Below are 16,319 nucleotides of genomic sequence, written 5' to 3' on the forward strand. Positions count from 1 at the left end.
CTGCACATCGATGGTTTTCCGCTGATCTTTAGCTAGCATGGAGTACTAAGACAGAGTGCCAGACAGGAACTAGAGGGATTTCTGGAGCTCACGGCTTAAAGGAGATTCTCTAACCACAGCATTCAGTGGAAAGAACCTATCTATGGGGCACATCTTTTGGCGCAGCGTCACTGGCAAGCCTCTTGTGATTCAGCCCTCGCTGAAGTTCATATTTGTACACAGACATTTTAACAAACCCTGCAAGGGACTGAATGGTGAAAATAATTCAGTTGTAAATGCTGTGTTAAAAGCAAGGGAAGGTGTAATAGTGTCTGGACCTCTCACCAATACTGTCAGCCCCAATTGCCTCAGAACATCTTAGTATTATCTATAACAACTCTACCTATTGTCCCCGCTTGCCCTTTTATGTCCTGAACTCCCTCTCAGTCAGTACATCTTTGAGGTGCCACCTCTAGGCCTAAAACCCCACAGATATCTCAAACTAGTCTTAAGAGTTGTTGGACTCTAAAGTTAAAAACTTGTCTAAAATGTTTAATCTATTGTTGGAGTGGCATACAAAAGAGGAACAAGTTAAATCTGTAATGATAGATTGGGCAAGAGATGTGGGACATAACATAATGTTTGAAGATTGGGAAAGGTTGTGGAGGAAGGGGGTCAAGTTCACTGCATGTACGGTGTTAAAGGAAAACATTATGAAAATGATGTATAGATGGTACTTAACTCCTGTAAAATTAGCAAAGATATATCATAATAGTGATGATCTATGCTGGAAATGTAAAGAAAAAGAAGGTACCTTTTATCATATGTGGTGGACCTGCCCCAAGGTAAAAACTTCTAGGAGAAGATTTATAATGAATTGGAAAAAATGTTGAAATATACATTTATTAAGAAACCAGAGGCCTTTCTTCTTGGAATAACAGGTTTGGAATTGCCCAAGAAAGATGTTAGATTGTTTTTCTATGCCACAGCTAGAATTTTGTTAGCTAAGAATTGGAAAACACAAGAAGTCCCAACAGTGGAGGAATGGCAGATGAAGATGATGGACTTTTCGGAGCTAGACAACCAGACTGGAGGAGTCCGCGACCAGAAGGAGGAGGAATACCAGGAGGAATGGATGAAATTCAAAGAGTATTTAGTCAAATATGTTAAGATAACTTAATTACAAAAACTTGCAAATGCCAGATAGGCTTAGGATTTAAATATGCAACGTTAGAGAATAACATGTTTAAATTTAAAATGAAAGGAAAGAAATAAGTTAAGTGATTAAGTTAATTTTATGAGAAAATTAGTTTTGGAAAACTGCTGCAATGATATACAGTGAAATTCAGCTAGGGGGATTTGAGGAAGTCACGTAACAAGGTTACTAAGATTGGATTAAGTATAATTAAGATTTATGTTTGTTTTAAAATTTTGGAAAATCAGTAAAAAAAAAAAATGAAAAAGAAGAAGAAGAAAGTTTCTCTCTGCTTGGTGATATTAACTGTGCTTCCGCCAACCCCTCTGTTGACATTTAGACTGTGGGTGTCTTGGGACAGAGGCAGAAAGTCCCACCGGGGGTGAGTGGGTATTTTCTTTTGTATGTTATAAAATGTCTTCAAGGTAAATAAAGTATTTTTTATTTTATTTTACCAAAACTATTTTCAACAACAAAACCCTAAACAACTAATTAAACAGGGGGCGTGGTTAATTAAAGTACAGTCTTGCCACCAGTTTGCAACAGTTTGTAGAGAGATTCAATGCAGAGAGAAGAGAAAATTCTGTGCAAGGACCAAACCAGCATCACAAAGGAGTGATTCTGAGTTGCTTTCGTGGTCTTCTTTTCTCTGGAAACTACTGCAAGGTGGCGGTGGCTTACTTCTAAAATTCAGGATATCTAGAATTAATTACAATATTTGCATATGTGATTTCAAGATTGAAGGTTCGTAAATAGTTTAAAAACAAAACAAAAACCCAGAGTGGAAACATTTTCTTTTGCGGCGTGAGGGTAGGAAATCAGAGGGAGGCATGAAAATTAATTAACAAACCTAGAAGGACCGATAGATGGAGCAATATTTAAAAACACATGGTTTGTTGGTTTAAAATGATGATGATGATTATTTTTTTGCTGGCCCTTCATCAGAAGGACTGGGGGGTGGTGGTTACCGTATATATAAAGACAGTGAAAAGGAATTGTGAGCCAAACAAAAGTGAGAGGGGCATGTGTTTAAAGGCAGATGACTCAGGTCTTCTACAATCCTTCCCTCTCAAAAAAGGAGAGAGGGTAGTACTGTGTGAATCAGGACTTCCTTGCACATAGGACTTTATAAGAAGAGCCTTGCTGGAGTCCAGTATCCTGTTTCAAACAGTAGCTGTCCTCGCAAACAAAGTTTGAAGACAATTGCCTTCTCCTGCTATTGCCCGGGAAACTGGTATTTGATGGTGCCTTGCCTGGGAGCTGAAGAGAGGCTTCATGTTGATTTTGTGGTTCATAGCTCTGTGGCTCCATCAATTTGCCTAATCCCCACAGTGCCATTCTAAGGCTGGAGCTGAATTATTTAGTGGAGCGCTGAATTGCCCTTGTAGGCAAGTGTAATAATGCATTGAGTTTTCCTTATGCTGAGAATTTTTGTCATTGCCTGAAGTTTGCATTGAATGAGGTTCTTATACACATGTTATATATACTGTAATCTAGAGTTCCTTTTCGGGCCAACCAGAAGATTCACAAAACAGAGATCGAAATCTTAGTATCTCGTTCTCAGAGTTCCATTGGGATCACACCAGCACAAGTATCCATATAGATAGTTGTTCTCATGGACTTATTTCAGGAATATTTTGACTGTTTGTCTTTGAGATACTGAGTTGCGCATGTCATTATTATTTGGACATTGTACATATTATTAAGATTTCATATATTAGAAGGTGTCGAAATGTCGTACATTTGTTAGTGAATTTTTGTAAACCACATACAGAGTCGTTCAGTCTGTGATTTATCTCTCTGTATTCCTTGGGCATGGTATTAATCTCCATTTGAAGGCAGCTAGGCCCTTGAGCATCACCACCAGTTTAGTCCGTACAGAACACCCGGTGGAAGGAAGGGCACACATCTCCTCACTTATCTAGCAGAAATTGTTGCCACTCATGTCTCATTTTGTGGGTTTCTGGAGTGGGGCAGGTTGTGGGTACTGAGGCTGGAGAGCAGCTGGAGCTGTGCCCGCTCAGGAGGCCCTTTCAAGAACTTATGAGGGAAAACATGGAATTATTTATCCACAGCGATACATGAATGCAGTGGTTCTTTCGAACTTCCGGGAATCCTTTCTGCCTTGACTAGACTGCCCAGGAAGTTCTGAAGCACACACAGTTCATGTGCAGCCCTGGCAGTCTAACTAGGCCCCTTGCAAGCAACTGTGAGTGTGTCAGAGAGGTCACACCAACACTCTCCTGTGGTTACACATTGCAGGGGAAGATGGATGGGCAAGTTCCTTCAGAGACACACGTCTGTCATTACTGCTCTTCTGGAGAACACAGCTCAAAAACCACAGCATTTATGCACCGCCAAGGTCCATAATCAAAACCAAGGGAGCGGGTGGCACTGTGGTCTAAACCACGGAGGCTCATGGGCTTGCTGTTCAGAAGGTCAGCAGTTCGAGTCCACGTGATGGGATGAGCTCCTGTTGCTCTGTCTCAGCTTCTGCCAACCTAGCAGTCCAAAAGCATGCCAGTGCAAGTAGATAAATAGGTACCGCTCTGGCGGGAAGGTAAACAGTGTTTCTGTGCGCTCTGGAACTCATCACGGTCCTCTGTGCACCAGCAGCGGTTTAGTCATGCTGGCCCCATGACCCGGAAAAGTTGTCTGTGGTCAAACGCCAGCTCCCTTGGCTTGAAAGCAGATATGAGAGCCACACTCCATAGTCAAATTCAACTGGACTTAACCACCCAGGGGCCCTTTACCTTTTTACCTTACAATCAAAAGTTTTGAGGGATGCTTGAATGGTAACGTACCACTAAATGAATAGATCATTTCATAACGTGTCAACTGCCAGTGGTTATCAGAAGGATTTCTTTTAACCACTTGTATTATTAACTTCCACAATCAATGGCAGCAGGTTACTTGCATTAGCTAGAATATATTGTCTACCTTGGAGCTATGCCACAGCTTTATTTTGCATCTTGGCATCTGATCTTCTAAAGATAGCAAAGCTTTCGCTACAAGATGCAAATGCCCTGTGCTCATTCCATGTACCAATCAAGAGAGAGAAAGAAAAAAACCCACATTGTAGTCTTGATCCAGAGAAACCAGTTGTGTCAAGTCCTCCTGAAATCAACTGGACTTGCAACTAATGTTCCAGTTGATTTCAGTGAAGCTCTGTCCACTTCTTTGGTTCAGCTGCATTGTTTCTGCCCCACAGTGGGACCCTCTGTTCCTTGGAAAGCAACGCCAAAGACACCCGCCAATTAATTCCACACCAAGTCATCTCAACTCCCTAGTGCAATAGCCACCAACCTCTGAAGAGGACTGGAAGTGACTCCTTTTACAGCCCCTCAATGCTTCTCCTTAAATTGGCCAGTAGGGTTTACTGTTGTTGAATGACACAAGGCTCCATCCCTCCCAGGGTTGAGGCTGCAGCGTTGGAGTGCTCCTAGCTCCTGCTCATGGATTGAGAAGCAGAATCCAAGAATTAAACCCTAGGGCTTTCTTTTGCAGGGGACATACACAGCTAAGGGCTAGCCACAGCAGCTTGCAAGATTCAGCTATATCCGCTCATTTCATGGTTACATATAGCAATAGTCAGTGTACGAACAGGTGGGTTTATGCTTGCAAAATTTGGATCACAGCAAGACCATAGCTGTCAACTTTTCCCATTTCATGTGAGGAATCCTATTCAGAATAAGGGAATTTCCCTTAAAAATGGGAAAAGTTGACAGCTATGAGCAAGACCCCACTTGAAGGCTGTGCTTGGTTTAGTGTGGCCAAAGGCAGCTGTACTGCTGGAACTCTCTACGTTACCACACCTGTGGATAAAATTCTTTGTTTTTACCCTTAAACAACCCCATGGCAGCTTGTTGAGTTATAAAAAACAGAATGTGCAGGTCCATCGTAAATATGGCACACAACCACCTTGTAAGGTGAATGGATTCTTCATGAATATAATCAATATTATTATATTTCCATATGGAAAATATACATATGGGAAAAATAGTTGCCAGCTTTTGATTACAAAACAGCTGAGGATGTGGAGTTGATTGAGACTGGGGCACCTGCTCAGACCAGTAATGGGGAATATCAAAGGGCTTACGCCAGGGCATCAAGGAACAAACGAAGGACAAACCAACTAAATGGGACAACAGGCAACAGTTCAAAATACCATCAGTTTCTAAACGCACTATAATTTTTAAGAAAGCTTTTTCATAAACAGCAACACATTTCATGGAGTTGGCCAACCACTGTGTGATGCAAAACTGACCTAAGAGTTTCCACAATATATTTATTATAGAAGGTAAAATAAACAAAATCTTGGGAGAGGCTTAGATTGTTTAAAAAGGGCTAAAGCTTCATTTACTAGCTCCTAGATGGGGGTTGGGAAGTCATTTTCTTCCATGATCAGATTATTTCCTAGATGTCTGAAATGTCCTCTTTGTCCAACAGGCTCCTCATGGGGATACCTGAAGGAGCGTCTCCACCCCCATCGTTCAGCCCTGACACTGGGAACTAGCTCCAAGGGGCTTCTGGCGGATCCCTCACTACGAGAAGAGAAGTTACAGGGAACCAGGCAGAGGGCCTTCTCGGTAGTGGCACCCGCCCTGTGGAACGCCCTCCCATCAGATGTCAAGGAAATAAACAACTATCTGACTTTTAGAAGACACCTGAAGGAAGCCCTGTTTAGGGAAGTTTTTAATGTTTGATCGCTTTATTATTTTTATTAATAATAATAATATTCTGTTGGGAGCCACCCAGAGTGCTGGGGAAACCTAGGCAGATGGGTGGGGTATAAATGATATGTTGTTGTTGTGGCATACCTTTGCAGCTATCACTGGCAAGAAGGAGATTCTCTTCTCATAATTTGTCATGGGGGGGGGGTTAAAGGTAAAGGTAAAGAAACCCCTGACCATTAGGTCCAGTCGTGGCCGACTCTGGGGTTGCGGCGGTCATCTCCTTTTATTGGCAGAGGGAGCCGGTGTACAGCTTCCGGGTCATGTGGCCAGCATGACTAAGCCGCTTCTGGCGAACCAGAGCAGCGCACGGAAATGCCGTTTACCTTCCCACTGGAGCGGTACCTATTTATCTACTTGCACTTTGATGTGCTTTCGAACTGCTAGGTTGGCAGGAGCAGGGACTGAGGAACGGGAGATCACCCCGTCGCGGGGATTCGAACCGCCGACCTTCTGACTGGCAAGCCCTAGGCTCAGTGGTTTAGACCACAGCACCACTCGTGTCTCTTGGGGGGGGGGTAATCATTGACTCATTGGAAGGAAAAGGAGGGCTGACCAGTAATGCCAGGAGTGCAGATGTGTCTCAGTTCCAGGCAAGAAAAACATAGCTCTAGGTGCAGAAAACACTTCCCTGATAATCTCGACTTTCTTGTTTTTAAGTGATTTTTTAGTGATTAGGCTTCCAAAGCTATGCTTAAAAGTACTTTTGGGTAATGCCTGGGGAAATTTCAGACACCAGAGGCTGTTGCTGAATGTTCACAGGAACACCTGTCTATGGCACATGCAAAGAACAGAATTTTCACAATACAGTGGTACCTCAGGTTACATACGCTTCAGGTTACAGACTCCGCGAACCCAGAAATAGTGCTTCAGGTTAAGAACTTTGCTTCAGGATGAGAACAGAAATCGTGCTCCAGCGACGCGGCAGCAGCAGGAGGTCGCATTAGCTAAAGTGGTGCTTCAGGTTAAGAACAGTTTCAGGTTAAGAATGGACCTCCTGAACGAATTAAGTACTTAACCTGAGGTACCACTGTACTCAGCACTGTCTAGGATCAGGAGCCACTGACTTAGCCACTTTTCTAGCACAAAGTGGTCATCTGCAGCCTATGGACTGCCTTTACATTTATCAGCTTTACTTTCCTCATTTACAGAGAAGTGAACGGAAGCATTTCTGGGCTGAATACAGAAATGCCGTTTAGAGAGGGTGGACTAAAAAGTGCAGTACACATGCAGAAACCATTTTATGGTTGCTTGGCTCTTGGCCTATGTGAATTGTGTGTGTGTGTGTGTGTGTGTGTGTGTGTGTGTGTGTGTGGCTGTCATCTTATATGGAGGCCTAACAGGAAGGTGAGACTTACAGGTACCTGACTTGAAAGACTCAGGTTTGCAGCTGCCGCCGCCTTTTTCTTGCTGTTGGTGCTGTTGGCGTTGTTCCCGGCACTGCTGTTGGACGTGCTGCTGGTCGAGTTTTTCCTTTTCCTCCGTTTGGTTGCTGGCTGCCTTGTAGGCTCTGCTACAGTAGACACACAGGAGAGAAAATGAGTGACAGCTCTCAGTGCGTGCAGGAAAATGAGAGTGACAAGCAACGGCATTCTCCTCCCCTGGTTTAAAATTCCCGTGTGCTGAACGAATCTGCTAAACACTGGACACATTAGCCTAGAACTCAAAGCAAATTTAAATTATGGGGTATGATTCCAATATAGAATTCTAACCATTCATAGATCTCTAACCCAAATAGCTCCCTGAGGTGGTGTGAAGTGGAGTCGTTCACCTCATAGCTCCTCTTCAGAGCAGATTCTCATCACAGACATCCATCAGTCATCCTCCATCTTCCACTGGGACAATGGCTACTGCTGATTCTGCTGCCAAGGGGACCTGATCCTGACACCTTAAGCCAATTAATTACTACATCTGGCAATGCATAGTGCTAGCTGACCAAGTGATGGGTCGACATGGATCTGGCCAGAGCTAACATTTCTGTGGCGAGGACTCTCTCAAAGGTCTATGGGAAATGTACAGTTCATACCTGGAGGTGCCACCATCCTCTGCCATTTCTGAAACAAGCATGTTTTCAGGCAATCTCGAGGACTTAAATTATAGGTTTTATGCCTTGACATCAATTCTTGCATTGGCTCCAATATTACACACAACTGCAAAAAGAAAGGAGGCAGGGAAGCAAATTTAAAAGGAATTGCATTTGCTGAAAAACATACTTCTAGTCTGAATTGAAACTCAGTTTATCGCCCTAGTCTCTGGCTCCTATGCTTTCTGCTAAACAGAGAGTTATGTGATATGCATTTCAAGCAGTGACGCTGTTGAAGCTCACATTTCTGGGCTCAGGAATCTAGAATGCAGCTTTGCCGCAAATATGAGGTGAGCAGGACAACTCAATTTCTTCTCTGGCTTGAGTTGTATTCTGAGCAGATGAGGTTGGGGTAATAGCCAGCGCTTGTGCTTTCAAAAACAGGCGGTAGCCATTGCTTCTTTGCCCCAGAATTCTAGCAGTGCAAGCTGACACACGGAGACTTCTATAGTCTGCAGTTTTCATATCGGAACTGAGTCTAAAAACCGACACTATGGCCATAACTTTTTTGCTTTTTATCCCCCCCCATTTCCAGCTTTGTGCAATGTCTTAACAGATTAAGAGTTGATGGAAACTCAAATGTTTGCTCCCTATTTTGTGACATTTTGGTTGGTTCAAATAAATTTATTTGGGAGGGGTTTTTTTCCTTATGGAAATGCATCCTTTTTGTATCTCCTGGAGAATACCGTAACCTGTGCTAATCTGTTGTACAGGTGTATAAAGAATGGAAGGAAACATACAGAATATAACATATTCATATCTCAAAGCTAACTTATTTCTCTTTGCCTACAATTTTCATTTTACTTTTTGTTATACACAGGTTTATGCATCTCTTTCTGTTTGCAATCTGTGCTTTCAGAAACCCTGCATTCCTCAGTCTGTCCCCTTAGTCTTAGTCCTCTGTAATCTGTCCATTCATTCTGCTATGCGACTCCCTTCTCTGACCCTGAAGGACTCTTCCTTTCCCCATTCCTATCCATCCCTATTTCTATAACTAGCTTCCACCATCTTTTTACTCCTTGCCTCCGTCTTCCCAGTTCTCTTTCTTTCCATTTATCTGATTGTCCCCCTCTTACCTTCCTTCCCACTCTGACTTCACGGATGTCAGAAGGGTGAGCACACCAGAAGTGGGGTGAAGTAAGGAGGTGCTGGTCTGCTCAGGGCTCACACATACAAAGAGCATGGGGGTTCTAGGGAGTGAAGAGGGCTTTGTTTTCATTTTCCTTTCATTTTTAAAGCCCTATGCAGCCTAGGACCCTTGTACCTACGGGACTGCCTCTCCTGCCCCGCGGAGGAACTTAAGGTCCACAAATAACAACACTTTGGAAGTCTTGAGCCCCAAGGAGGTTAGATTGGCCTCAACCAGGGCCAGGGCCTTTTCAGTTCTGGCCCCAATCCGGTGGAACGCTCTGTCACAAGAGACTAGGGCCCTGCGGGATTTGACATCTTTCCGCAGGGCTTTAGGGCTGGACGCAGTCTAACCCCCCCCCATTTATTTCTTTATTAATGGAACCCCTTATATGGGATTTGTATACAGTGGTGCCTCGCAAGACGAAAATAATCCGTTCCGCGAGTCTCTTCGTCTAGCGGTTTTTTCATCTTGTGAAGCAACCCTATTAGCGGCTTAGCCGATTAGCGCTATTAGCGGTTTAGCAGCTATTAAAGGCTTAGCGGCTTAGCGGCTAAAAGGCTATTAGCGGCTTAGAAAGACTGGGGGAAAAGCGAAAAAAATTGCAAGACTCGCAAGACGTTTTCGTCTTGCGAAGCAAGCCCATGGGGAAATTCGTCTTGCGAAGCGCATTGAAAAACGAAAACCCTTTCGTCTAGCGGGTTTTTCGTCTTGCGAGGCATTCGTCTTGCGGGGCACCACTGTATAAATTTTCCCACGGCTCTTTTTGCTGGCCCATGTAGGACCAGCATGGATAATTGGCCCCGGTGAATATTTGACGTTTTCTCCCCTTATGGCTTTGTTCTATAGGCTACCACTAAAACAAGGCTGCATTTTAAGCAGCATTTTAAACTGTATTCTAACTTATATTTTAATCAACTGTTTGTTTGGTGTTTTTTGTTTTGTTTTGAACATTTTTACTGTATTTATATTCGGTGTTAGCTGCCCTGAGCCCGGTCTTTGCCGGGAAGGGCGGGGTATAAATAAAAATTTATTATTATTATCTAGCCATTCCAGCTATTCCTCATCAGCCTCAGATTTTAACTCACCCATTATGAGGAGAATTTCAGCCTAACAGAGCATCCTTGGACGTTCATGGGGGGGTGGAGCGGGGATGTTCTGCTTTGAACCTTTCTGAACCATCTAGAAATCTACTTTCCTTTTCCTTTTACCTAATAACTAAAGGTGGTTTACCACCTGCAACCTGAAGTGATGGTGCAATCTATGCTACCACCTCAGGTTTTGACCCTTGTTCTGCAGCATTTGTTTGCCCTTAAGTCCTAATTTCTCGGGATTCGAAAGATGGTCTTCTCTGGCAGAAAGCTGCCCATTCAACAGGTGTGAGTGCCTCCATATTCTGAGGTGAGGTAGGTGATGACTACCTAGGCCCTCTGAGCTGAGGGAGCCTATTTCTGGAATGGGCTGCCCAGAAATATCAATTTGGTACTTCACAGCAATCCTTCTTTGGAGAAATGTTGAGAAATGTTGCCTAGTATCTGCTGCAGACTTTTCTCTTTAAATTTAGATTGTATGGTTGTAGTGTTGGATCGGCAGTTTTGCATTTTTATAGCAATTTTGTTTTTTTGCCCTGCCTGTTGCCAAACTTTTTTTTTTTAATGCTACATTTATGATTAACAAACATATCACATGAGTGAAACTCAGATAATAAGGTTGTCCTAAAATAACCCAGATCTCCAAGTTTATGTACTAACTTTTATTTACAGATATATAGAGAGAAACATTTTTTTGCCATAATAAAAATGTCCAGCTCTAGAGTTATAATTAATAAACAGATCCATCTTGCAATGTATTATGTCTGCAGTTGGGATTTCATATAAGAATAGATCAGTTTTTGGAGTACACAACTAATATTTACATTCTCGGTTGGTTATATTCATTCATATTTTGGTTGTCTTCAACCATTCCTATATTTCCATCAGACACATTCTTTAAAAGCAAGACTGCCAAAAAGAGATCTACTGTAATTCTACCAGTTCTGGGCACCAGGTGGCAGAACTAACTCAGCTAAGGAACCTAAACCCTCACTTGGCTTGTTATGGTGGAAGCGAAATGCAAATTACTTTCAAGTGAGCTAATTCATTTTGGTTGGCCTTTGCATTTTAAGCAAGGAATACAGTGGGTTTTTTTAAAAGTAATATGCATGCCATATGGCAAGTATATTCAGCGTATTTCTTGAAAGTATATTTTCCCCTTAAAATCCTGTAAGTTGTTAAATTGAAAACCTAGAATGGAAACAGCCCTTAAATCCTAAAAAAAGCATCAAAAACAGAAAGACATAATACAGTCTACTGCCAGTCATGAGCAGGATCATATAAACAACAGTGTATGGATTGTGTATCTATGAAGTTTTTCATAAGGGATGCAAACTACATTACACCAAAATTGCCCTAAGAAGGACTATTTTCCAGGCAGAAATCTTCTTTAATGTCTTTGCAGAATCTGGAATAAAGATGGAGATCTTCATTCCAGTTGGTAATTGGGTTGGACTTGAGTTGGTTCTGTGTGCGTGCGGTTTATAATCGTTTCTATAAATAAATAAAAATAAATAAATATAGTTGTTAAATTGTTTTCATATGTGCAACTGTTTTAACTGTTTTTACTGTATATATGTAACTGTTTTATAAATTTATATATTGCAAATCACTATGGGGTGTCTCATGGGAAACAATTAATAAATAAAATAAATACATGTGACATCAGATGGTTGAAGCCTCTAAACCAGAGTTTAGAGAAATATGTAAGATTACCTTCTCAGACTAAACCACTGATTATCTATTCTGTATATCACATCCAGAATGTGGAAACAGACAGATATTTAACAAGCCATCTAGGCTCTAAATTTTAGCATAGGTGTTACAGACCGAAGTGCCCCTATTTTCCAGGGACAGTCCCCAATTTACAGAAACCATTCCAGTTTCTCATTTGATCCTGGAATGTCCTGCTTTTCCTTAAAGGTAAAGGGACCCCTGACCGTTAGGTCCAGTCGCGGACGACTCTGGGGTTGCGCGCTCATCTCGCTTTATTGGCTGAGGGAGCCGGCGTTTGTCCGCAGACTGTTTTTCCAGGTCATGTGGTCAGCGTGACTAAGACACTTCTGGCGAACCAGAGCAGCGCATGGAAACGCCGTTTACCTTCCCACCGGAGCGGTACCTATTTATCTACTTGCACGGTGTGCTTTCGAACTGCTAGGTTGGCAGGAGCAGGGACTGAACAATGGGAACTCACCCCATTGCGGGGATTTGAACCACCAACCTTCTGATTGGGAAGCCCTGGGTTCTGTGGCTTAATCCACAGCGCCACCCGTGTCCCGCTTTTCCTTAGGCTGTCCCTATTTTCATCAGAGAAATGTTGGAGAGTATGGAATTATGTGACCACCGAGCCAAGGAGATAAGTAATGAAATTACCATTAGAAGACATCTGGAGGCAGCCCTGTATAGGGAAGTTTTTTAATGTTCAGTGTTTTACTATGTTTTTATATCTGTTGGAAGCTGCCCAGAGTGGCTGGGTCAACCCAATCAGATGGGCGGAGAATTATTATTATTATTATTATTATTATTATTATTGGTCATCCCTATTTCATTGGAGAAATGTTGGAGGGTATGGAGTTAATACGCATCTGTCAGGGGTTCAGGAGCAGAGGCAAGGGCAAGGGAGGAAACAGAGAGCGAGGGAGAGGAGGCAGAAGAAAAGATGAGTGATGACGACGACCCGAGATCTCCGAGTCTTTCCAGTGAATCAGAAGATTCACAGAAAGGAGCACCAGTGGCCAGGGCAAGGGGGGAGCCTAGGGGGACACCCCAGGAAGATAGAGCCAGAGGGGACTCAGAGGGGAGCAGTTGGAAATCAGGACCAGCGTCACCGCCAGAGAGCAGGGAAGAGGAAGGGCGCCAGGGATCAAGCGCTGGCAGCTCACAACAGGGGGGAGGGCACGAGTCAGGAGTGGCCACACCTCCATCGGGGAGCGAAGAAACGGTCAGACGGAAGGTGGAAGGTTGGGCGCGCGTGCCAAGTTCAAATGCACAGGAAGGTGGCGCAGTAGGCAGCCCGGAAAGGGAGCCAGGTCCTAAAGCCCGCCGAAAGGAGGGAGAAGAGTCAGGGGGGTCAGCGTCAGCGTCAGAGGAATCCCGGAAGGAAGAGACCCCGGGGGGGCAGAGGGACCCAGAGAAGAACAGTCAGGCGGAAAAGGTGGAGCAAGGCTAGGATATTAAGTTGGTGTACAAGGGGCGGAGACTCAGATGGAGCTTCGCCGATCTAACCATGAGACGTAGAGTTGCACGCAGCAGCTTGAGAATGGAAACTGTAACTCAATAAAGACTTTTATTTAATGATCGCTGGCTAGCGTGATCCTCTGTGAGCTAGGATCTGGAAGCAGCTCTGACAGCATCTATCCTCAAACTGCACTTTAAGCATTTTGAAAGCTTCAATTTAAACTTTAAAATAGCTTGTATATTGTAGCTGGTAAGATACTAGTTTAAAATCTTACCTCTGTCATAATATTTGCTATGAATCTCACTAGTTCTCCAATACCCCATGTTAGATCAACATGCTCAAGTATGTGGTGGCTACTCCAACTCGAGATGGTTCTGACAGAATTTAGATCAACTTCTCCAGCTTCAAGTGCAGTTTTCTGACTGAAATGGCATCTTCGCCAGAAAGTAGGTAGAGGGACTTTGATTTGCTGAACCTCTCAGATTATATTATCTTACTGTAAATTGGCTGCAAAGGGACTTGGTTCCAGTCCTTCCTACAGGCTAGATTCCAAAACTGGTGCTGGTGAATTTCCAGACACTTTGGCCATGCTTGTCTTGCAGAATTCTGTCCTGGCCTCCATGCTCTTTAATATTTGCATGAAACCACTGTGGGAGGCTATCTGGAAATTTGGAGTACAGTGCCATCATACCCTCCAACATTTCTCCAATGAAAACAGAGATGTCAATAATAATAATAATAATTTTATTATTTATACCCCACCCATCTGACAGGATTGCCCTAGCCATTCTGGGAAAAACATAATAAAACATTTAAAAACTTCCCTATACAGGGCTGCCTTCAGTTGTCTTCTAAAGGTTGTATAGTTACTTGTCTCCTTGGTTCAGGGGTCATATAACACCATACCCTCCAACACTTCTCTGATGAAAATAGGGATGTCCTAAGGAAAAGTGGGACATTACAGGATCAAATCAGAAACTGGGACGGCTTCTGTAAAATTGGGACTGTCCCTGGCAAATAGGGACACTTAGAGGGTCTGCGCCATCCGTATTATGATGATACCCCCTCCCAATCACTCTTTTTCATCATATGACTGGGAGACAGCCACTGCCATGAATCATTTGCTCCAGCCAGGTTCAACAAACTGAAGCTTAACTGACGTATGCAAGCCTCAAGTCATCAAATTAGTGTAGCACACCTTGGAAAATTGTTCAGAAACTTCAGTTACGACAGAATGCAGCAGTGAGAATTCTGATTGAATCGGTTTTCTACGTTTTTGTTGCAACAATGCTGGCTTCCAATTCCAGGCCCAATTCAAAGTGTTGGCTACCATCTTTTAATCTGCGTGAGGTTGAGAGCTGAATACTTAAGTGCCATCTTCCCTAATATGAACTAGTCAATCAATCCATATATTTCATCATCAGAGACCCCTTCTTTGCATTTCACTGCCTTTTGAGGCTCAGTTTTAATGATAGCACATGAGGAGGTATTCTCCTTAGCAGAGTCTACAGTGTGAAACTCCTCATCCAGGTTCCTTTGGTTCTCATGCTGACCATCTTTAAACACCACCTGAAAGCTTTTCAATTTGATAAGCCCCAAGGCCTGCTTGCTGCTTGATTTGTTTTTATCCTTTCCGTTTTTCTCTCTCCTTCTCTCTGTGTGCTGAAATGCTTGTTTAGCTATTGGAAAAGCAAATGCGTATGGTTATATTTTAGTATTTTAGTTGTAAGCTGCATTGGACAGCTTGTGGGAGTGAGGTAAGAAAGCCTAAAATATATAAAATATAAAGAAACAAGACCATAGCCAGCTACCCACTCTTTCATCCCGGTCCTGCATTTGCAGTTTGGGTATATAAATACTGACCTACCCTACAGAGCAGTTAATATCACAACCAGATTAGATAAGTATAATTGTATTACATGATATTATAGAGTTCTGGATTTTGCTGCATGGAACTGATGGTTGGAAATGATTTCTCTCTCTCTCTCTCTCTCTCTCTCTCTCTCTCTCTCTCTCTCTCACCTCCCCCCTGTCTTGAGTGCTTTATGTATAAATTGAAATAGATTGGGAGACTGAGTAGACAGACGGAAAGATTAGACGGACAGACAGACAAACAGACAGTGTTTGGGGGCATGGGAGTAACATATCATAAAGGCCTCTTCACATTATGTACTTTGATGTTGTACACATAAGATTTTTAAGTGTACATCAGGGGTCAGCAAACTTTTTCAGCAGAGGTCCACTGGTCCCTCAGACTTTGTAGGGGGCTGGACTATATTTTTTGGGGGGCAAATGAACGAATTCCTATGCCCCACAAATAACCCAGAGATGCATTTTAAATAAAAGGACACATTCTACTCCTGTAAAAACACGCTGATTCCCGGACTGACCGTGGGCCGGATTTAGAAGGCGACTGGGCTGGATCCAGCCCCCGGGCCTTAGTTTGCCTAGCCATGGTTTACATGATCTGGAAATTTAAAGTGTGAACATGACACACAAGTGTCCCTCAGGCTGTGCACTGCCTATGGTCCAATAGGCCCACGTCTTAGCTCTGCTTCCTGACTTCCTTTTAACTAGAGATATCTGGAGCTGAACCTCAGATCACTTGCATAGACAATAGGGACTCTTCCGTGGAACTAAGACCTAAATCTGAAACCTACTGTTGACTTGGCTGATACAAGCAATGTAAGTCTGACCAGAATGCAAAATTCAGAAGCTTATTTATTGGTCCCCAGATAATATTTATTTAAACTTGCGTTTGGTCATTTCAATTTGCTACAACCAGTGCTTTCCTTTCTTCTACGAAGCTGGTTCAAAGTATCACCATTCAGCGATGGCATCCTGATTACCTTTACAGATTAAAAAGCTTTCTTCTACTCCCTTTTGGAAATGTTTTGTGACCTAGCAGAGATTCCCGTGCAAACGGTATCT

The 16,319-nt window shown here is 43.0% G+C and overlaps 1 protein-coding gene across 6 annotated transcripts in view; it reads right to left on the reverse strand.

The window, feature by feature from the left end:
• The window catches only part of LDB2 (LIM domain binding 2), a 233,241-nt gene that overhangs the window by 3,437 nt on the left and 213,485 nt on the right, over positions 1–16,319 (reverse strand). For 3 of the 6 annotated variants that reach the window (XM_081020133.1, XM_081020136.1, XM_081020137.1), the window contains exons 6-7: positions 7,934–8,057; positions 7,266–7,420 (exon numbers count right to left, since the gene is read on the reverse strand). In XM_081020133.1, the coding sequence (XP_080876259.1) occupies positions 7,266–7,420; positions 7,934–8,057 (279 nt within the window). Of the gene's footprint in view, positions 1–4,480; positions 4,624–7,265; positions 7,421–7,933; positions 8,058–16,319 lie in introns of all 6 variants that reach the window. The other 3 variants (XM_081020138.1, XM_081020135.1, XM_081020134.1) reach the window with 2 other exon arrangements.

The sequence above is a fragment of the Podarcis pityusensis genome (assembly GCF_964106645.2).
Source record: "Podarcis pityusensis genome assembly, chromosome: 9".
Classification (NCBI taxonomy): Eukaryota; Metazoa; Chordata; class Lepidosauria; order Squamata; family Lacertidae; genus Podarcis; species Podarcis pityusensis.